This window comes from Sapajus apella, unplaced genomic scaffold, assembly GCF_009761245.1.
Source record: "Sapajus apella isolate SASKATOON/1434 unplaced genomic scaffold, GSC_monkey_1.0 scaffold33, whole genome shotgun sequence".
NCBI classification, from domain to species: domain Eukaryota; kingdom Metazoa; phylum Chordata; class Mammalia; order Primates; family Cebidae; genus Sapajus; species Sapajus apella.
The window spans coordinates 17407402-17430345 of record NW_022436973.1 but is presented as its reverse complement, the minus strand read 5'-3'; the positions used below and the strand labels follow the sequence as shown (position 1 = coordinate 17430345).

General features: G+C 36.4%; 1 protein-coding gene across 2 annotated transcripts in view; it reads left to right on the top strand.

Annotated features, from left to right (window-relative positions):
- The window catches only part of PLCB1 (phospholipase C beta 1), a 757711-nt gene that overhangs the window by 572825 nt on the left and 161942 nt on the right, over positions 1 to 22944 (top strand). For both annotated transcript variants that reach the window (XM_032295662.1, XM_032295663.1), the window contains exons 13-19: positions 4095 to 4179; positions 5516 to 5693; positions 10015 to 10082; positions 12343 to 12439; positions 14999 to 15083; positions 17073 to 17197; positions 21309 to 21463. In XM_032295662.1, the coding sequence (XP_032151553.1) occupies positions 4095 to 4179; positions 5516 to 5693; positions 10015 to 10082; positions 12343 to 12439; positions 14999 to 15083; positions 17073 to 17197; positions 21309 to 21463 (793 nt within the window). The remainder of the gene's footprint in view (positions 1 to 4094; positions 4180 to 5515; positions 5694 to 10014; positions 10083 to 12342; positions 12440 to 14998; positions 15084 to 17072; positions 17198 to 21308; positions 21464 to 22944) is intronic.

Here is a 22944-nt window from a genome sequence, read left to right as displayed (position 1 = left end):
TCTTTCCCGCTAAACCTGAAAGTAACCTCAGAATCCTTCTCAACACAGTGACCTCGGAATAGACCATCAAGATATCTGACACCAATTTGCCATGTCTGGTGAACTCTTTTATTCCCCTGTGTGTTGCATATATGGAATTTCAGATTCAGAACTCTGGTCCCAGCTCACTTGGGCCACACATCCAAAACAAATTTACACTAGAAAAAAGAAAAGTCACTGAAATTTCTGGTTTTCTCACCCAATATCTGAAATCACCTATCTACAGACAACAAAAGGGAATCTGCTATCAGCTGCTTTCATATATCCTGTTGCTACATCAGAACCCCATGAAGTGTCTTCAGAATGCAGATTCCTGAGCTACACCCTTACCCTGAGTTAGAATTTCTAGAAATAAGACTTGAAAATATATTTTTAAAGCCCTACTTACTGACATCCTACTTGTGAACTAGCACTTTTATAAAAAGATTCACCAAATTCAAGTGAAGTAACTTTTACCCATGTTCAGCCACAGAAAACTGTGAGATTTTGAGTAAGTTCTTAATTTCTGTGGATTGCAGGTTCTTCCTTGATAGGGAAGGAGGTTGCTTTAGTTCAACTTGGAGGATTTAGCCCCAAGAAATCAGGCGAGTTCCTCGGTCAGAAAACTGACCTCTTGTCCCAGGTACTCACACCTTAGGAGTATTTTATTATGCTCAGAAATGTCTGCTATGACCTGAAGTTCAAAATGCATTTGTGATTTTTCTTCCTCTCACTTCATCTCCATGGTAGCTGATACTGATGCTCTAAACACTTCAGGATTTTGTTTTTTGCTAATTGCAATTTTGATGTCTTTTATTTCTGCAGTTCTGACCCACAATTAAAGTCGGTTTGTTTTCTTCTGGCTTTTTCAATTCAATTTGCTCTCTGCTCTGATTTAGTTCCCTCAGGTGGGCGTGCATGTATATTGAGAACATGAATAGCCTGATTACCAAATGGCTCATTTCACTTTTTGCTTATTCTGTCCATCTCAGTTGATTCTGAGGCAGGTTTTTGTTTTTTTCAGACAGGGTCTCACTCTGTCACCCAGGCAGGAGTGCAGTGATGCAATCTCAGCTCACTACAACCTCTGCCTCCCAGATTAAAGCGATTCTCCTGCCTCCTGAGTAGCTGGGATTACAGGTGTGCACCCCCATGACCAGCAAACTTCTGTATTTCAGTAGAGACAGGGTTTCACCATGTTGGCCAGGCTGATCTCGAACTCCTGACCTCAGGTGATACGCCCACCTTAGCCTCCCAAAGTGCTGGGATTACAGCTGCAAGCCACCTCACCCAGCCCTGAGAAAGGTTCTAAATGCCTAAGTTAAACATAGATTCTTGCTCTTTAAAGTGTGGTCCTCAAACCAAGAGCGTCTGCATCACTGGAGAGTGAGCTTCAGCTGAGTCCTGGGCCCCACCCCAGACTCTGTGTTGGACTCTTCATTTTAATAAGACCCCAGGTGATGTGAATGAAATGGAAGCACTAAGCTCTAAGCACCATGGTTTATTAACCACCTGCATCAGAATTATCTGCAGGCAGGCTTAAAATGCATGTTCCAAGGCTTTTGTCCCAGCTACATGAATCAGGGGACTGTGCACTTGATCCTGTCACCTACAGTATTAACAGCTCAGGTGATTCCTTAGTGGAATTGAGTGGGAATCATGGCTCCAGTAAAATCTTTATCTGGGCCTGATTTGAGGACTGCCTTCAGAGGACACCTGTTTGGGGATATTTGGGACATCTCCCTGAAATTCCTCTACTGGAGAGAATATGGTTCCCTGGAAAATCCTGAAAGAAGGGCATTCAGGTAAAACGCCTTGCTTTCACTCCAGGTGTTTGAGCAAAGATAATTTGAGGCTCCCAATTTCCAACATTCAGGAAAAATGTCATCTACTTCGGCACCTGTTGACTTATTTTAATCAGTCACAGTGGTTTTCAAACTTGAACAGACACCAGAATCAAGAAGGCTTGTTAAGATGCAGACTCCCGGACTCCACTGTCCCGGAGTCTCTGCTTCAGAATCTGCATTTCTAACAAGCTCCTGGTGATGATGATGCCGATGGTTCAGGGGCCACACTTAGAGAAGTAAAGCTCCATGGTATTGAATAGCGTTCTACTATGAAAGGGAAATGGAGGGCTTGGCCATTTCTTTAGTGCACTCTGGAAATGTCATACCAGCACAAATGTACTTCTTAGCAGCAGCAGCCGCCACAGTGCAGGCTGACCTGCTTGAACCCCTGTGCAAGTTATCATTGGAGGAAGAACACCTGAAACCAAGGATGCCCGGGGCTGGCCCTACCATGTCAGCCACTTCTCTGCCTGCTCCCAAAGGCCTCATAGACACAGTTTCTAATGACTTATCCTTCAGCAATGTCCTCCAATGCTTTTCAGGGTCAAGTCTCTGATTAGCAGTTTTTCTTTTCTCCCTAATACTGCGGAGGAATGTGGCAGTTGATTCTGTTGACTGCATAAGCCATTTAGTAAGCTCTCATACAGGCCAAGAGAGGCCTGGTGAAAAGGGGCAAGGTTTCTGCGGAGGACTTTGCAAGTGCTTTGACTCTCTCTTTAGCCTCTCCCTGCAGTTCCAAGAAAGTAGTGACTTTGGAAGTTCATATTCAAATGCCAGAGAACTCACTTTCCCCCCTAAAGCACATGTTTTGTTTTTTTTTTTAAAAAAAGAAATACAAAAAAGTGACTTTCCCTGTGGACCATTGTAATATGATTTAAACCCTCAATACCACCCCACCAACACCAGGAAAAAAAAAAAAAAAAAAAAAAAAAAACGGTCCATGATCCAGGCTTAAACATTCATGGAAAAGGGAATGAAAAGAAGAGTCACATGTTATGATCAATTTGAATTTTCATCAAGAAGGCTTTTCATTGCTGTTACTTAGTACAGTCTTAGTTCTGCTAAAATGTATTATCATTGCAGCATGTAGAGAAAACTCTTGAAAATCAAGTTCGACAGACTGTAGATCAAATTCAAAGTCCGTAAAACCCAAAGGAATTGAATACCTTTATGATGATATTTAACATTCCACAAAATGAGAAAAAAATATATTGCCTTTTGAAAGGTCAAGGGAAGCAGTAGCATTGAAAGAATATGAATGTTCCCCTATATCAGCTGTGTTTACAAGTTACTGGGCTTAGAATTTGTCTAGTCTAGCTGGTGGATGCCGCCTTGTAACAATGGAATCATCTTACATTTACTTTGTTCTTTTAATGTTTCAAAGGCGTTTGCATCCATTACTTCATTTGATCTTCTCAGCATCCTCTGTCCCTTTCCAAGAACAGTTATTATCCTCCTCATTTTATAGACCCAGAGTGGTTCAGACCCTGGACCTCAGCTCAGCATACCCTGCAGCACCAGCCTTTTTCCATTACGGCAGTTTCCTACCGGCAACATATTCAGAGTAATACTACCTTTGCTTTTCTATTATGTACCTAAGAGTTGCACACACCTTTCCCCAAGGTGCCTGCTACTTTTATCTTTCCTCCAGGACCCCTACCCCAAGTGAACACACTGTTTGCCTATCTTCCCTTTTCTAACATTTTGAGATTCTCTCCCTCTCTTGTTCTCTCTCCATTATCTCTCTTTCTCCATTCAGCTCCCTCCCTGCCATCCTTCCTTATCTATCCTCTTTCATCTCCTCATAAACACTTTTTTGCAGCAGTGGTTTACAAATTTTACTCGAGAATTTAGATGGATATATGAAAGGGTTCTTTCTCCAAGTGTCTTGCAATTGACTTAGAATCATCGAGTTAAACAAAAGGGACTAAGCCTCTAACTCTGGGAATTTCAAGGCTCCAGTGACAGCAAATGACCTGCTGTCCCCTCCACTTGTGTCTATGCAGGTCTGCCTTGGGAACCACCTCACACATCAATGTCTTCACTGTCTACCTGGGTATATTATTTAAATTCACATAAGTTAGGATAAAGATCTAGGATGATAAAAGCCAATCCTGATTGGTGGGATTCAAGAATTACTTCTTTCAGTAGTTAATAACACAAAGCAATCCCGTTCATGCTCTTTGGATAAGCCTCTGCCTTCTTTCTTCTGTTCTTGTTCTCCCTTAGCCCAAAGCAGCAAGCCAAGATGGCAGAATATTGCCGACTGATCTTTGGGGATGCCCTTCTCATGGAGCCCCTGGAAAAATATCCAGTAAGCAGTTCTGATGTGTGTCCTTGAAGGAATGTGTGTGTTATTAATGAATGAGGTTGAGGGGAGACTTACTTCCTTTTCATGTTTATGTTTCTGGGTAAGATTAATGCAGTTGATGAAGAAATCTTTGACATGAAAGATACCAGCAGTGGGCCCTGCTGAGAGTAGAGGATATGCCTCTGCTCTCTTCCTCTTCCCACACTCTTCTCTCTCCCTGGTAGCCTGATGAATCTCAGTCAAGAGTGCAGATTTCCCAACAATGACAATCAGCCCATAGAGACAGTCCAAGAGGACAGGCCTCTGATCACTCCCAGGGAACTGCATCACACCCCTTTGAGATAAATGGGTTGGCAAAACAGAACACTGCAGGCGACACAATGTCTTCTTGGCCTGTCCCTGCTGCCTGCTGTCTATTTTCTTGTACACACCTTTTGGTGTGTCACAACTCAGGTTGCCCATTGCCATGGTGGCATCTCTGCTTTGAGAAGGAAAACAGCAGAAATATCCTCAAAGTGGCCTTTTCCTTCCTGCACCACTTTGCCCAATCTCCATGTATTTTTAAGTAGATTTATACCACCCCCAGACTCACTGCAAGCCAAGAATAGAGGACTAACTTATGCTTTCTATAGACTTTCTCAAAGAAACCTACCTTGTGGCTTGCGTACATGCTCTCTGATATAATACTTAATGACCCTCTTAAGGGAAATTGATTTTCTCATTAGACATACAAGCTCTAAATAGTAAAAATAGGGCTTGCAAATATGGTAGCTTGATTCTTAGGGCTGGGAGGAAATCTGAAGCCACCTCATCCACTTCTATTGATGCCAGGGAGATAAGCAGCTAACCTACCTAGTACAGGATCGGGATTTTGCCAATTTTAAGGGGAATCTGAAAAAATGATTTCATGGGCTCACCTGGAAGCCTCTGCCCATGTTTACCAACAACGCTTCCTAGAAGATGCCTGGCTTCCCTCCTTCAAAAATTCAGGTCGGGGTCTTCTTATCTGTCCTAAATCATGATGATTGGGTTTCTATGGTGTGTTGGAAAATTAATAAATGTTCAGATTTAGTACATCAAATCTACTAGTACATTTCTATGGTCTTATTCATGTAGAAATGTTGTAAAAGTATAGTAATAAAAATATATCTTTGATGTAAAAAAAAAAGAAGGAAGTAGCCCCCATGCAGGATACACTGAGAAGAGTTTAATGAGCAGTGCTGAAGGTAGGGAAGAACAGTCTAGACATTCCGTATCCAAAGCTGAGCTGGGGGTCTGGGGAGAGGATCTGAAAGGAGGGAGCAGCATTTCTAAAGAATATACCTTTCATTTCTATTAGCTCGAATCTGGAGTTCCTCTTCCAAGTCCTATGGATTTAATGTATAAAATTTTGGTGAAAAATAAGAAGAAATCACACAAGTCATCAGAAGGAAGCGGCAAAAAGAAGCTCTCAGAACAAGCCTCCAACACCTGCAGCGACTCCTCCAGTGTGTTCGAGCCCTCATCCCCAGGAGCTGGTGAGGGGCTGGCAGGCTCTCCCCCTCATGTTTTGTGTGGGTTTAAGAATTGCTGCTCTGAAATTAGTTTAGAAGGACTTTGAACATTCCTATTTCTGCACAGTTTTAAACTATTGGTTTTCTCTTGCTGCTACAAACTTTGTGGCTTAAACCAGCACAAATGTATTATCCTTCAGTCCTGTAGGTCAGAAAGCCCCCTGGGTCTCACTGGCTTACACCCCAGGTGTCTGCAGGGCTGCTTTCCTTCCTGGAAGCTCTAAGGGAAAAGCTGCTTCCTTGCTTTTTCCAGCTTCTAGAGGCCACCCACATTTGTTGGCTTGGGGCTTCTTCCTCCAGCTTTAAAGCCAGCAAGGTTGCATTTCACTAACCTGTCTTTTGTGGTCACATCTCCCTCTGACCACAGGCAGGAAATGTCCTCTGCTGGCAAGAACTCATGTCATTATATTGGATCCATCCAGATAATCCAGGCTAATCGCTCCCATGTCAAGGCCTTTAACTCCATCTCATCTGCAATGTCCCTTTTGTCATGCAAGCTAACATATTCATGGAGCAGAGACATCTCTGGGAGGTCATTATTCCGGCTAACATGTAAGCCAAATAGTCTTCAGAGTGACCATATGACTTTAAGGTTCATAATGGGAAATATTCACTATAGAACTGAGCTCACAATGCATTCTCACTGATAATATGCTGAAGAGTTCTGGGCATTTCAATTTTTTTCATGTTTTAGAGGGATTTTTTAAATCTGCAACATGGCAAAATTACTTAAATTATCTTTGGAAGTTCCTAGAGGATGCTTAATATCATTTCCTTTTAAATTAAGGTTGAAATACATTTCTGTGGTTGGGGAGAAAAGAATTCAGCAGTCACTCATTTCCCTTGGATTATTTGTCATTTAGTCTAATTTATCTTCCAAGTTCAGTCAGAAGCTTGGCAATCTGAAAATTGCATATAGACATCTCCTGATTGCAGGGTGGTTAAGTGGAAGAAACTTTAAGCTTGACTCTAGGAAGTTTTTCAGTTATTAAGTTTAACATAGGAATGATCAGTTTGGATATATGCACTCCCTGTACCCCAGGAATTCCATTTCTAGGTATATGCTTGACAAAAATATGTATTTAGGTTTACCAAGAGACACGTACAAGAATTGCTTAAAGCAGCGGTATTGGCCCAGCACAGTGGTTCACGTCTGTAATTCCAGCATTTTGGGAGGCCGAGGCGGGCGGATCACGAGGTGAAGAAATCAAGACCATCCTGGCCAACATAGTGAAACCCTGTTTCTACTAAAAAAAAAATACAAAAATTAACTGGGTGTGGTGATGCACGCCTGTAGTCCCAGCTACTTGGGAGGCTGAGGCAGGAGCATTGCTTGAATCCAGTAGGCGGAGGTTGCAGTGAGCCGAGATCAAGCCACTGCACTCCAGCCTGGCACCTGGCAACAGAGCAAGACTCTGTTTCAAAAAAAAAAAAAAAAAGAAGAAAAGAAAAGAAAAGAAAAAAGCAGTGGTATTCAGAATAGCCAAACACTGGAAATCAAATGCACATCAACAGATAAGTGAATTATGGTATATTCACACAAAGGAAGAATATGCAGCAATGAGAATGATCTATAACTAAATGAAAACTATGGATGAATCACTATAAATAAACAGAATGTTGAGCAAAGGAAGTCAGGTACAAAAAACTGTATACCGTATAATTTAATCTACGTAACATACAAAAACAGGCAAAATAAATTTATGCTATTAGAAGTCAGAATAACGGGTTTCCTGGGGGGAAAAAGGAACCAGAAGAGAGCCCAAGAGGCTTCTAGAGATTGGTTGTATTTTGTTGCTTGATCTGGATGTCATTTACTCAGACCTATTTATTTGGTCAAGTCTTTGCATTTACGATATGTGTACTTTTCTGTACACCTATTATACATCAGTTATAAGATTTTAAAATAATTAAAATATAAACTCTAGGGCAATCAGGGTTTAAAAAAAAAAGGAGCCTAAGACTCTGATTTGTCTTTTCTTCTATTTTCCTGTCTCAATTGCCTATTTTTTATTGTTTAGATTAAAATTTTTATCAACAGACGTATGATTCTTTGAAAGGGTGTCGTTTTGCAGCTTTTGAATGTCTGCTTTCATCACTACTGTGCAAGTCTTTCAAAATTTTTTCAAAAACAACATTCGTTCTCAGTAAAAATGTTCTCTTTGAAGTTTGGAAGGGAATATCATTAACTGACCTGTCATTCACACCTATTTCCTAACATAACTCTATCCCTTGAATGCTAACCTTGCCATCCTTTGCATGTGGGTACTTGTGTTTTTTACCATCTGCCTTTCCCACTACCAGTTCTCCTCCTCTTATTAACCGGATGCATAACACAAATGACGATTTTTACAGGCAGTGAACATTATTGCTTAATACAGAGAAAGGGCAGCAATCTGTTCGTTATTCAGTAGATTTCCTAAGCTATCCTGTCATCTGTTGTGTAATCAATGGAAACTTTTAGACATTTTAATATGAAGGTAGGCCCCTGAATAAAGAGCACTGCTGATTTACCATTTGATTTGTAGATATTAACAGTATTGGGAACTCAAGTAATTTGAAAAATGTGAAAGTTATTGTATTTCAAAGCTAATTTACTTATCATGGCCCCCATTGGCCAGATGCCTCTTCCATGATTCAGCCCTTGGCTAGACTTGCCCTAATGAACTAGGGTAAAGTAAGATGTCTTTTAGAGTTCAGCAAGATTCCCCCAACATCCGTCCAAAAATTTACAAGAGAAAAATCAGGTTTCTGCTTTTTACAGAATAGGAAAACTAATTCTTTCTTTCCTGCAGAAACCACAGAATGGCCTGATTGGGTATTTGAAATGGCTGTGAATTGTTGGGTCCCATGAATATTTTGTAGAAAGCTCTGCCAAACTATTTTTAAAATTACTTAATTAAAAGAATCCTCTCTCTGATTTTTTTTAAAAAGGTAATAAAAACTTGATGCAAAAATTTCATTATAAAAAATGTTTAAGTGGCAATATCCTAAAAGAATGTCTCTACTATAGTAGTAAGATACGTTTTCTATCCAAGATATAATCAATTCACCTTATTTACTAACACAATATCAGCATTATAAAGTGGTTGTATGTGGCTTTCTTTGATAAACAATCCAATACATAATAACCCTTGTTGGTCCCAGAAATTTTTTTTCCCCTGGAGATTTTTAAGGAATATGTTTTTCACTGATATAAGTTAATTGAACTCTGACAGCCAAATGAAAACATTTATAAGCTTCTCAGAGGGCAGTGCAGTGGTCCCGTCTCCATTTATGTAAACTGAGCAGGGCAGCTAACTCGGAAGGCTGGCAGTGGCAGTGAGCGGGGGCGCAAGTTGCCTCATTGTTGAACCAATATTGCCATCTATCGGGTTGATCATGCTATTGCATTGTGTGAACCCTGAAAGATAGTAGTTAAATCAATTTAAAACTTTTGAACAATTTAGAACAATCTTATTGACTTTTTACATGAAAATCTTTTTATATAGCTAATATTACTGGGTCTGATTGAAGCCCAGAGCTATGGAAGAATGTAATGCTTCATCTTGATATGAATATTTAATCAAGCAGAAATGTCCATTAATTCTTCAGGGAAAAAACAATTCAGTTAAATGACTGTATATTGGCTAAATATGAAGCTGAATTATTTCTGATGGAGTTAGATTTCTAAGCATGCTGATTGTTAAGGCCTCACTCATGTTATCATGCCCTCTTAAAAAGAGTTTCGGCGTTTTCTATACTATATGTATTGTTGTGATGACAATACATCCATCAAATAAGCTTGCAGACAAATCATAGAATAAGGTTGGCCCTTTATGATTTTTGTGTAGTCAGTTTGCTGCCAAAGCCTCAGAGTTCCCGCCCCAGCTCCTAACTTCTTTGACTTCTGTGAGATCCTCTCTGGCCTTGAGAAACTGTCAACGCAAGATCACTGAGCTATGTGCTGACCAAGCATTGCATGGAAGAGTCAGGGCTTGGTTAATGAGGGAAAAATGAAACAGGGGTTGTTTATCTGTTTTCTGGGCCATAGAGACCCTGGGAGGGTGTTTCTATATCAAAATAGAATACATGTACCATAGAAAGCAAACTCTATTAAACGTTAGCAGACTGTATTGAATGACATGTGTTTAAAAACATATAGAGAAAAATATTAAGACAAACATTTTCCTGTAGAATCTTCCAAGGAAATCTCTAATTGACTTTGGGGAAAACATGTGTTACAAGGGCTTTAAACTTAAATGTTGAATTGTCGACATCATGATCTGTTATTAAAATTTGACAGGAGAAGCTGATACGGAAAGTGACGACGATGATGATGATGATGACTGTAAAAAGTCTTCAATGGATGAGGTGGGTACTTAGGGCTTCTGGTCCCAAAGGCATTCCACCCACCTGCGGTGCGCAGTAGACCCTCCTGGATCTGTCTCATGGTCACTTTCTGCCATCTAGTGGCAAAAAGTAAATGTGTGTGTTCCAACTGCCAGCTTCAATTTTTGAGGCAATTAAATGGCTTATGAAATGTTCCAAAGTCCAGAGAAGATATGGGGTTTAGAAAAATGCTCAGAACTGTGACATTCCTTGCATTGTTGTGGTTTGGGAACACAAGAGCTACATAATGATATAAACTTAGGCATCCCAAGTAACTTGATTAGCTTAACAATAATAATTGCACAGAACCTAGAAGAGAATCAGAAGCAGGTCAGTTGCAATTTTTGAATTTTGTCTTAGCAGAAACTTATACTGAAACAATCTGGGCGACAGGGTGAGATCCCATATCTTTAGAAGGAAGTTAAAATGAAAGATAAAAATATCCAGATGCAGTGGTGTACACCAGTAGTTCCAGCTACTAGGGAGGTTGAGGCAGGAGGCAGGAAGAGACTTGAGTCCAAAAGTTTGACGCTGCAGTGAGCTATGATCACACCACTGTGCTCCAGCCTAGATAACAGAGCAAGACACTGTCTCTCTTTAAAAATACATATTTTTAAGTTTATATTGAATCTGCTTTCAAATTTGTTAGATATTTTCTGTCTCAGTACTTGTAGCTCTACAATTTAGTAAAAATGAAACAAATAATAAGCTGTTCTTACCTGATGCCCTTCCTCTTAGAATTATTTTTTAATGTCTAAAGTTTTGCTTCATTATTTTCCCCCACTAAATTTCAATTTTTAATTTCCAGGAGGAAAACGGTTTACATGCCTGACAAAGTGTATGTGCCTGAGAATGATTTCAATTGTGTACAATTTCTGATTAGTGATTCTAAATAATTTTAAACTCTCTTACTAATTGGATAGTCCATTTGCAAATGAATGTTTCCCAGTTAACATTTGACCTAAATATTACTACCAGAATTTTTAAAAGAAACTCATCTCCACACATTCTCTCTTCTAAAAATGTGAGAAAATATTAGATCACTCTACAGAGGCCTAGGCTGTGCCAATACTAGAGTATTGGTTTTCTTTTTCATTAAAAACTCTATCAAAGTAATATGTGATAGCTAATAATAGCAAAAGCACCACGAGATTGTACCACTTGCCAGGCACTGTTTTAAGCTCTTTCACATAAATTATTTTATAATCAAAAACCCCTATATGCTGTAGGAACTGATTTTATTCTAATTTTGCAAATGAGCCAACTGAGGCACAGAGCAGTTAAGTAACTTGCCCAAGGTTGCCTAGTTTCTAACTAGTGGACTTGGGATTCAAAATCAGGCAGCCTGACTCTAGAACCTGAGCCATTAATCCCTGCACTATACTATCCTGCTTGTCTAAGAGACACATCGGGAACCAAGAAGGGAGGAAGGGAGGAATGCTGATGAAGGAAAGCAGGCATTGTTTGCTGGTCCCAGCTCATTTCCACAAAGCAACCTTTTTTATTAGTAGTAAAATTTTCAGTTCATTTGGTGGTCACCTACCTACTGATTTTCTTATTGTACAATGAATTCTTAATTTGCTAACCTGATGAGAACACATGGGCACATAGAGGGGAACAAGAAACATGGGGTCTACCCAAGGGTGAAGATGGGAGGAGGGAGAGGATCAGGAAAAATAACTAATGGGTACCAGGCCTACTACCTGGGTGACAAAATAATCTGCACAACAAACCCCTGTGACACGAGTTTACTTATATTTAAAAAAACACCTGCACGTGTACCCCTGAACTTAAAAGTTAAGAAAAAAAGTTTTACTAACCTTAGACAACACCTGTGAACCCCCTGCAATGGAAGATGAGCTATAGTTCAGTCATTCTCAAACTTTAATGGGCATTCCAATCACCTTAGTAAAATGCGGGATCTGAGTCTGAGGCCTGCAGAGAAACTAAGATCAGACATTTCTAAACTAGTAGGTGGGGACAGGGAGGAGGGGAATGAATATGTTGGGGCCATGCTGCCAGCCACCATTCAATCTCCTGCCTCCCTTCCTCCCTTTTATAAAATGAGGTATTGCTGTTGCCTCCTGTAATGAATTTTCTTTTTGTAATTTTCAGAAAGGGAGCGATAATTTTCTGCACGCTTGAGTCACGTGGTCATTTTCCCGGTAAAATAACAGATAATATAATGCTGACTCTGAAAATGTTTTTTGTTGTTGTTTGCTTGTTTTATTCCTACTTCCAGGGGACTGCTGGAAGTGAGGCTATGGCCACAGAAGAAATGTCTAACCTGGTGAACTACATTCAGCCGGTCAAGTTTGAGTCATTTGAAATTTCAAAAAGTAAGTTTTCCCTGGAGAAAAACCCCTCTTGTAGCATATAATGATTATGTTTTAAATACAGAGTAATGGGAGCAAAGAATGTTACCCTTAGCAGAGTTATTCATGTTTTTGAAGTCTTAAGTAGATACACATTTTAACTGTCTTGTTATCTTTACACATATATGTAATAAATATACATGTGTTATAAGATATTAAAATAACCATATGAGAAAGTATTCTATGATGTTCCCCTAAAATATTTAATAGAGCTACAGGACATACATGGTTATCTGAAAGACACATGACCAGAGTACATCTAATTTGGAATTGTACTTTGCTTTTTGTTTGCAACACGCAATGTAATCCATCGATTACATAAGTGATAATGTTGAAATAAATTATCTACCTATTTCCCAAAAGGGAAGCAGGCAGAGACTTGATGAACCCTGATAATTGCAAATAGAACCAATTTATCTATATTCCCTTTGTCCAGCGCATTTTATGTATTTAGAAGAAAATGCATTAACTTCACATCACTTGTGTTTCCTCTTTATTCAACTCTACATCCACACTTACACAAAGAAAAATATCATCTTTACCCAGACAAAGGGCTCTTTATGAGAATGCCCTTTGCATTTTGCATGAAGTGTAAGATACTATCAGATTAAGGGAATGCTTGAAACTTACTAGCTGCTTATAAAGATGTGCCCTTAAAAACAGAAATGTTGCCCACATGTACCAGCTTCAAGGATGGCTTTGCAGCTGTATCAAAATCCAAGCCTCTACCAAACACACTTGTTTATATTTGTATAGCTTTCCAAATAATCTTCGCCTGGTAGCATATGCAATCTAGATCTCTACAACAAAGAATTCAACTTCCAAGATTGTATATAATGATTTCTCAACATTTAATTCAATGTCTTAATTTCTGATGTTTCTTATAAGTTGTTTTATTTGAACATCCTAGCGTAGTTATTTTGATATCACTGTAACTTCGTGGGCTGCAAAATGAGTTTCCCTAACTCTCTAGTTAAAAGCTCCAAGACAAGTAGACAAGTGTGAGAAAGAGCCAAAACATTTAGATTCTTCAGAACCTGGAAACAACAGCACCAGCTAGACTCACAAACACACACTTTTTTCCTTGTGTTTAATGTCATTTTATCAACTTTTAAAAAAAGAAAAGTCAATATATTTTACCAAGTACCTATTAACGTTGACTTTAATTAACAATCATGCTTAAAATAATAAATCATATAAAAGTGGATGTATGATGGACCAAAATAAGAGAAGTCAGGGTTTGCCTTAGAGTGAACTGGAGAAGGTGAGAAGGTAGATAAAGAAGCGTGGGAATGATTAAGACAAATGAGATTTTAATTTTGAAAGAGAGGTCAAAAAGGTAAAATATCTCAAAGATAACTCAGTTTAAAAAATTTAGAGCTATGTATGCACCTTGTATGACACTTATCTAAAATACTGTTTGTAATAGTTGGTTTTCAGTGGGGACAAGAGTAGAGAAAGTGACTCTCAGTCTTTCTAAATGAAGATAACTTTGTTTTGTTTCTTTCACTCTAATGAGAGGCTTGAATTTCACTTTCAAAACATTTATCTTCTGTTTAGCACATTCACCTCTCTGGCCTCTTATTTTATTTCATATTGTATTAGTCCATTCTCACGCCGCTATGAAGGAATACCCAAGACTGGGTAATTTATAAGGAAAAGAGGTTTAATTGACTCACAGTTCTGCATGGCTGGGGAGACCTCAGGAAACATAACAATCATGGCAGAAGGCACCTCTTATCAGGGCAACAGGAGGGAGATTGCGGCCAGGCAAGGGAAACGCCAGATGCTTATAAAACCATCAGATCTCATGGGACTAAACTTATAATCATCAGAACAACCACGCCCATATGGAAAACCACCCTCATAATTATCATTATCCCCACCTGGTAACATCCCTTGACATGAGGGGATTATAATTCAAGATGAGATTTTGGGTGGGAACACAGCCAAACCATATCATATATCTAATATGAAAATGAAGTCATGAGACAGGAAAATTTCCAAGGATCTTTCTGTTTTGAAAGACGGTATTTCTGTCATATTAGTTGTTTGAATCGAAAAAGTATATACAAACTGAGAAGGTGACAATGTGGGTATGAAAGAGATAGTCAGCACCTAGCAGAAACATTCCCATCATCTCTTTTGTTAATCCCCCATTGGCCCTAAGGAAAAAATCTGGATAAATTTAGAACAAAATATTCCCATGGGGTCCCTGCTTTTCTGACAGATTTTTTTATTGCCACGGTATACTCATCTAAAATTAATTCATGTCCCTAGATTACAAAAGCATAAATAGCTCTGACCCAAGGAGCAAATATTAGAAAAGACAACTAACAAGACTCAACTTTTGTTACAAGTAAATTGTTCACTAGAAAAAAAATTAAATATTAAAGGTACATTAAGGATTATTTGCCCTCAATTTCACTGAAAATTTGCCGATTTCTTTTATAATGTTATAATTTATAACAATGAATTTTATTTCTCGCCTTCTCTTTTTTGTTTTGTTGTTGCTTAACTCAGAAAGAAATAAAAGTTTTGAAATGTCTTCCTTCGTGGAAACCAAAGGACTTGAACAACTTACCAAGTCTCCGGTGGAATTTGTAGAGTATCCTTGATTTGACGAATGACTGCAGAATGAACACAGCTGGAGTCTTGTGCTATTTGTTCATTTGTTTTTTTTTTTTCTTTTTTTAAAATATTTTATTGCGTTTTAGGTTTTGGGGTACATGTGAATAACATGCAGGATTGTTGCATAGGTACATACAAGGCAATGTGGTTTCCTGCCTTCCTCCCCATCACCTATATCTGGCATTTCTCCCCATGTTATCCCTCCCCAACTCCCCACCCCCTGCTGTTCCTCCCCTACTCCCCACAACAGACCTCAGTGTGTGGTGCTCCCCTCCCTGTGTCCATGTGTTCTCATTGTTCAACACCCGCCAATGAATGAGAATGTGGGGTGTTTGATTTTCTGTTCTTGTGTCAGTTTGCTGAGAATGATGATTTCGAGGTTCATCGAGGTCCCTACAAAGGACACGAACTCATCGTTTTTTAGGAGAAAGATGCATAAAATGGCTTAAGTATATAGCCTGGAGGGACAAATAATTTCAGATCTCATACACAATGCTGGGTGGGGTAGTCTGGCCTATGGAATAAAAAACTGGTCTTGGAGTATAGGAAGCCTAGATTTCAAGGTTGCCTTCATACCACCAAGCTCTGTGTCCTTTGGCAATTTGCTTAATCCTGACTCTCCTTGTCTGTAAAACATAAATAATGATACCAGCTTTATGGTTTGCTCTTTGGATGAGGTACAACATATGTAACATGAGTGTGCATACTTCACACATATGTAAGATAATATGTAAAGAAATATATACCTTACTTGGCATCTCACATACTTATAGGTACTATATGTCCAGATAGTAGGGATGATATTATAAATATACATTGCTAAGAATGGCTTTATTGATATTACTGACAAAAAAATTTTTGCTATTATCCATGAACTAAAAGTAAACCAGGCTATTAAATTTATTTCATAAAATTAACACTAAATATCACAAAGTGCTCAATTTCATGTAGTAAGTCCTAGAATAAAGTTAACCTTTAAAACTTATCAATGGAAAAAGAAAGAAATGTTGACTCTATAAATAAAGTTCTACTACAAAATTATCATCATTAGTATTCATTATAGACTGTGTGACAGATCTTGTCTTATTTAATCTTCACAATAGTCCTATGATATAGGAATTGTTAAATCTATTTTATAGATGAGGAAACCGAGGCACAGAAAAACAAAATAACTTGTCCAAGATTATTCGGCTAGCAGGTTTGAGAGTTGAGATTCAATTTCATTTTGTCTAGCTCAGAACCCTAACCAGCCTTTACCTAACTTGGTGATAGGAAATAGTGTTTTAAAGACATTGCATCATCCAAAACTACAAGATTCTTAAGATGGAAAACTGATGATGATAGAAACCAAAACGTGAAGCAAGATCAGAAACTTCCATGCTACACTGACCTTGTTATCAGTTATAAAGAGTAACACAGTCTTGGCAAATAGCGTTCCCAGAGAAGGTTAATAAAATGAGCAGACAGCATTTCAAAAATAGCTATACAGTGCATATTATCTACTTCTCCCAAACACAATATCATCCTTTCAAATGATTTAACACATTGCAGCCTCCTTGTGTGTCCTTAGTCATGAAGTCTGTTCTTAATACTCTCCACAAAAATCACATTGACTTTAGCTCAGCCACTTTTGCTACCTCATTGACTTTTACCCACAAGGCTCTGCAAAGCTGATGCTATGCTTATGTGATAAGAGCATACTTATTCTGTTAGTTTAGAAAGCTTTTTGCATATTTAATATGGCAACAAAAATGTTTGCTGTTATGCATGAACTAAAATAAAATGAAACAGACTATTTAATTTCTTTGATTAAATTAACACTAAATATCCCAAATTAGCCCAATGAAATAAATCATCAATATTTACTTCATTTTCCAAATGGAGAAAGATGGAAGGTGGCTTCTCAGTTACTACTATTGAGTAAATATTTTTATAATTGTATTCACTACTTAACATGATGGTCCAGATATAACAAAATGCAGCTTAGCAGGATATATCCAAAAGGAACACGTGTGGATTCATCCAACTATATGCCTCAGCTCTTCTGGAATGCAGGTTGTCAGATGGTGGCACTTAATTTCCAGACAATGGGTAAGTACATTCTTGCTCCCATTCTGTTATGAAGTCACATTGCCAAGTGTCCCAAAACCATTCCCACATAAATGGGGAGACAAAATTGCCAGACTTGATTGAAAAAATAAAGCAAATTTCAATGAAGGAAATATCAGTGCAAAAATAAAAGTGAACTTTGAAAATCGAGACATTTTCTTCAATTATTCCATAAATGGATCTTTATTTCTACAGGTTTTGCATTATTTTTCAAACAAAAATTTTTAGACTTTTTAAAATAATACATATTTATTTTGAAAACAATAGAAAATTTAATAAGTATTTTAAAAACAAACAGCCAGGAATGCTACCAACTCAGAGATTCCACAGTGTTGACTTTTAGCTTTGTAATCTATGTCTTTTTTTTCTACATATAAATGATTTTTTATGTAAATCCTCATTTAAAATAAATACATATATATTCATATGTACATATATAAACTCACTTAAGTGAGTTTAAGTTTAAGCATATTTCACAATTCACTAAAAACTTATTTCTAGCCATTAAATTTCTTTTGGAAAAGTTTTTTTTTTTAAATAATTACTAATGTTAAAAGATATGAATATTTTAAGCACCTTTTTTAATATTACCAAATTGTCTGTAAAAAATGTGCTATGTCACCCTGCTGTTGGTAATGTTTGTTATGAGGTAGTCTCTCTCATTTGAGATCTTGGTTAAGTATTATCATTAAATAATAATAATTAAACTTCAGACAAAAATGTTATTTCACTGTTATTTTAAATTCATTTCCTGAATTATTATTGAGGTTGAACTTTTTAAAGTATGTTTCTTTAAACATACTTTATGTTTAAAGTATTTAAACATAAATTTTTTGTTTGTTTTTGTATTTCTACTTTTATGAATTACAAACTCAGGACTATTGTCAATTTTCTTGTTGATTTATAACAGCCCTTTTATTTCAAGGGTATATTGTCTTTTGCGAAACAGAGACAAATTCATTGGATGAGCTCAGGCTGATTAATGTTTAATTAAAGTTCTTGGTTTACTTGTATGATTACAGCCTCCCCACCCAGGATGAGAGCCCTATGGTCCCATTTCTCTCATGGTTTCTTTTTTATTTAAACTTTCATCCATCAAAATTTAATTTTGATACATAATCTCAGTGAGAGCAATTTTTTTTTTCAACCTAAACAATCATCCCACTGAACTGGAATTACAGGTTAATAGATACAGCCTTTTGTTGTTGTTGTTGTTGTTGTTGTTAATTGAGATCTATTTTTTTCACTTTATACCTTTTCCATTAATAAATTTGTCTGCCTTCCTGGATGCAATAACTCACTGTTTTTACTCTATTTTATAATATGGATTAATACCTGTAAGTGATGATTCTCCTTTACTACTATTAATTTATAGTTCCTTTTTGGCCATTGCCAATGAAATTATTTCAAATATACTTAATTTAATCATATTATGTTTCCCTTAACCACTAAAAAAAGAAAACTATTTTTGAATCATATTAAATTTATAAATTTATCTGACAAAAACTGACACCTTTTTAACTTCTAGTTTTTCTGTCATGAGAAAAATGCTTTTCTCTTTACTTTACAAATTTTTATGTTAGGCCCCTCAGCAAAATCACTCGTCTTCATTACAGGTCTTGTTGTCTTAGATTGAATCTTTCTTTTTATTTATATTATATTTTTAACAGATTGTTTCTGGATATGTATATTTGTATATTTATTTTATATATGTATTTTACAAATGATCATCTTTCTAAACTCTTACAATAGCCTATTTTTTGCAAGTAGATTAGAATTTTTAGACACACAAAGACAGTAATTTAATCATAACTAATTTCTCCACCTATCTTATTTATTGCTTTGTACGGACCATTCTAGGATCTTAAATGAGGGTTCCAAGTGGGCGTCTTTCTTTTTTTTTTCAGGAGGAAGTTCAACATTATGCCTTTTATTAAGTATCTATCAAGCTTTAAGCCACAATTAACAGTGATTTGCAAGATATTTATGGCTTTTCTTTTTTAAAATCAATTAATTTATTTTTATTGATACATAATAGCTGTACAAATGTTTGCAGTACATATGATAATTTGATGTCATAGAATCAAATCAGAATTATTGGTATATCTATCCCCTGAAATATTTGTCTTTATATTAGAAACAATCAGATTGTTTTCTTCTAGCTATTTTTTAATGTACAAACTATTAATGTTAACTACAGTCACTTCCTTATCTATCAAACACCAGGTCTTACTTTTTCTATCTAAGTGAAGAGTGGGCATCTTTCTCTTTATCCTGATCCCAACATAAATTATACTGTTGTGATATCATCAAGCTGGATATTGGCTGTGACTTTGAGTCAGATATTCTTCAGCACACTAAAGGACACGAGTCCTATTTGACTGTTTTAGAAGTTTGTACTGAATGTTATTAAATATCTCTTGGACATTCATTGGGATGATCTTATGTTCATCTTTCAGGCATAAATGTGGTGTTATCTTAATAGATCTTATCTCCTAATATGCAATTATCCTTTTGTTCCCAAGATAAGCTCTATTTATTTGTTGTGTATTATTTTTAGAACATATTACTTGCTAATGTAATTTTTAGGCTTTTGAAGCCAATTTTTTTCAAGTGTCCATTATTTTTCTTGAAATTGAGTCCAACTTTGGTTTCATAGTTATGTTTATAAAATAATAGTTTAATAAGAGAAAATTTCACTTATTTTCTCTGCTCTGAAAATGATTTGTTACATGAGACTTTACAATAATTATATCATCACCTCTTTATTAGCCACATAAATAGAGACGAGTCATGACACAGATAATCTGGAACAGTTGACAACTTGCCAGATTCTTTACAATTTTAATATGTATTTTTTCATCCTATCAGTTGCAATATGTGTGAATATTCATTTGATGTACTGACTGAGTCTGAGGAAAATTTTGACCAGTAACCTTTGTCCACTGGAAAGGAGTCCATGTATAATTAGATATTCATTCTAAGTAATCACAGAAGTCCAAATTTTAAAAAAGAATTTTTTTGTGCAAATTAAAAAGCAAGAAAAGGCATTATAGAATCCTCTTTTAATGAGGTTTGAAGAAAAGTCCATTCTAAAAAACAAGGCTTGAGAGTATAAGTTGGTTTAAGCTTTCTGAAGGGCATTTTAGCAAGGCATCAAAGAAATCTTTTCCAATGTGGACATCATTTGTCCCAGAAATTCCACTCATAAGAAAATCACTGATGATGTTTTCAAAGATTTTACCACAATGATGTTTATCAAAACATTATAAGTTAGGGTGAAAAATTAGAAGGAACATATATGTGCTCCAAAAGGGGACTGGTTAAATATATTATTCTAATATATGCTTATATATTAGAATAATATATTTAATATATATTAGATAAACTAGAATAATATATTTATTATATATTAGATATGTTAGAATATTTAGTATATTACGTATTATATATGTATATAATACATATTATTCTAATATATTTAATCAAAGGAATTTCAGACAGCTTTTATAATTAAGGCAGATAAATATTAAATGAAATCAACATACTGTATGCCAAAAATATATTTGAAGTAGAAAAGCAGACTGTACACCCACCTGTTGACAGTGATTATTTCTGGATTTGGGGATTACAGGTAAATTTTTTTTTTTTTTTTTGAGATGGAGTTTCGCTCCTGTTGCCCAGGCTGGAGTACAACAGCACAATCTCAGCTCACCACAACCTCTGCCTCCCGGGTTCAAGTGATTGGCCTGCCTCAGCCTCCCGAGTAACTGGGATTACAAGCATATGCCACCATGCCCAGTTAATTTTGTATTTTTAGTAGAGACAGGGTTTCTCCATGTTGGTCAGGCTGGTCTCAAACTCCCAACCTCAGGTGATCTGCCCATCTTGGCCTCCCAAATTGTTGAGATTAGAGGCATGAGCCACTGCACCCAGTCAATTTTTTTTTATCTGTGTTTTCTGCATTTCTACAGTGACTAACTCTCTTGTAAAGGAGTCCATTCACAAAAGTGATCAATCTTACTTTACAATCTTACTTTCTTACTCCAAATATAGATACTCTCACAATAAGGCTTGTGTTTTTGATATTCAGACCTGGCTATGCAAATAAATATGGGCATGTATGAATACAACGGGAAGAGTGGCTACAGATTGAAGCCAGAATTCATGAGGAGGCCTGACAAGCATTTCGATCCATTTACTGAAGGCATCGTAGATGGAATAGTAGCAAACACTTTATCTGTTAAGGTATGTACACCCCATCACAAAATTGTTCCTAACAATAGTCTTGAATTAATCTACATTGCGTAAAGTGGCGGCTGAGTCATTAAAAATGTAGTAACTAGCAAAGACTCTACTTTCTTCATACATTTTTTTTCCTCTAATGATTAAATTCGCATTAAAAGTTTTCAAGACCACATGGATGAGATAAAGGGGCTAAATCTCATTCTTGATAGAATAAAAGTCTGATTCTAAATCAATAAAATGAGTTGGAGAGATTCATCATGACCAATCCTCTTTTTTTGGTGTAAATATCCTACCGTGAAATTTACATTATAATTAGTGGCCCATATCGGAGAGATTTTCTGGTCTTTTTTTCCCCTTTGGTTCTGAACGAAATCAGAGAAAGAACATTCCCTCAAAAAATTATCAAATATTAAACAAAAGCTTTCAAGTTACTTTAAGTGGTTTTTAAAAATATTCCAGAGTATTCAGAAATTTTAAAAGACATATTAGTGATATCTAACTCTAAACAATTCCAAATGATTTTTTAGTCTTTGAAATTGATGTTATACCAGATATAATTTTTTTAGATGTCAGAAAATATTTTTAATACTATGAAAGGAGAATCAATTTTTTAGAATACTTTTTTACAAAGATTCTTCATTGTTAAAGCTTTTTAAAAATATTGTCTCTTTTCTCTTTAACTGAATAACTATAGAACTAAGAGACTTTTTTACTGGACATAAATGCAATTTTTTTATTAACCTTAAACAGAGGCATTTGAAAAACTATGTAAAAAACTTTCTGTAACAGCTTCACTAATTTCTTTATACCTTAATCAGTTGAGCACATTTTTACCTTAAAACTTATGTCACTTTATATCAAGGGTTTAAAAAATAAAATTTCAATGAAGTGTCTCATAATTATATCTTGTGAAATTACTTCAAGCCACATATATAAAGATTTCAAGTTGGTAGAATTAGAGTTTTTTGCCACCATTTTGTCTGATTTCTGGCCCAATCATAAGCTTGGAAATTCTGTCTCCTTTCACAAGCTTGAGCTCAGAAATTTCTTGACCAGCAGGCAACTTTATTGTGACCACATAACCCAGATTTACCAGGTTTGGTCTGTCAGCACTTGCTTCCTGCGGTCCCCCTTCCTGGTATACAGCAGAAGGACATCTTGTTTGCTTCCATTAACCTTTATAGCAGGGGATGGATACCTCAGGTTTTGAAAATTTGTATAGAAACAGAGGTAGACATAGAAGACATTTTATAAATATGTAATATTAAAAATCTCTTCTAAGTCTATAATATCCATTAGTTCTGTAGATAGACAAATAATATCTAACATTGTGTAGATGCTGACATTGTGTGAGATTGGGGTAATGATAAACTGATCTTGATGTTTTAAAGTGAATACTTGTTCATTTATTCCTCCTACAATACTTTGTCTTATATTAATTGACTACTTCTAACCTTACCATTTTCAAAATTCCTCTACCA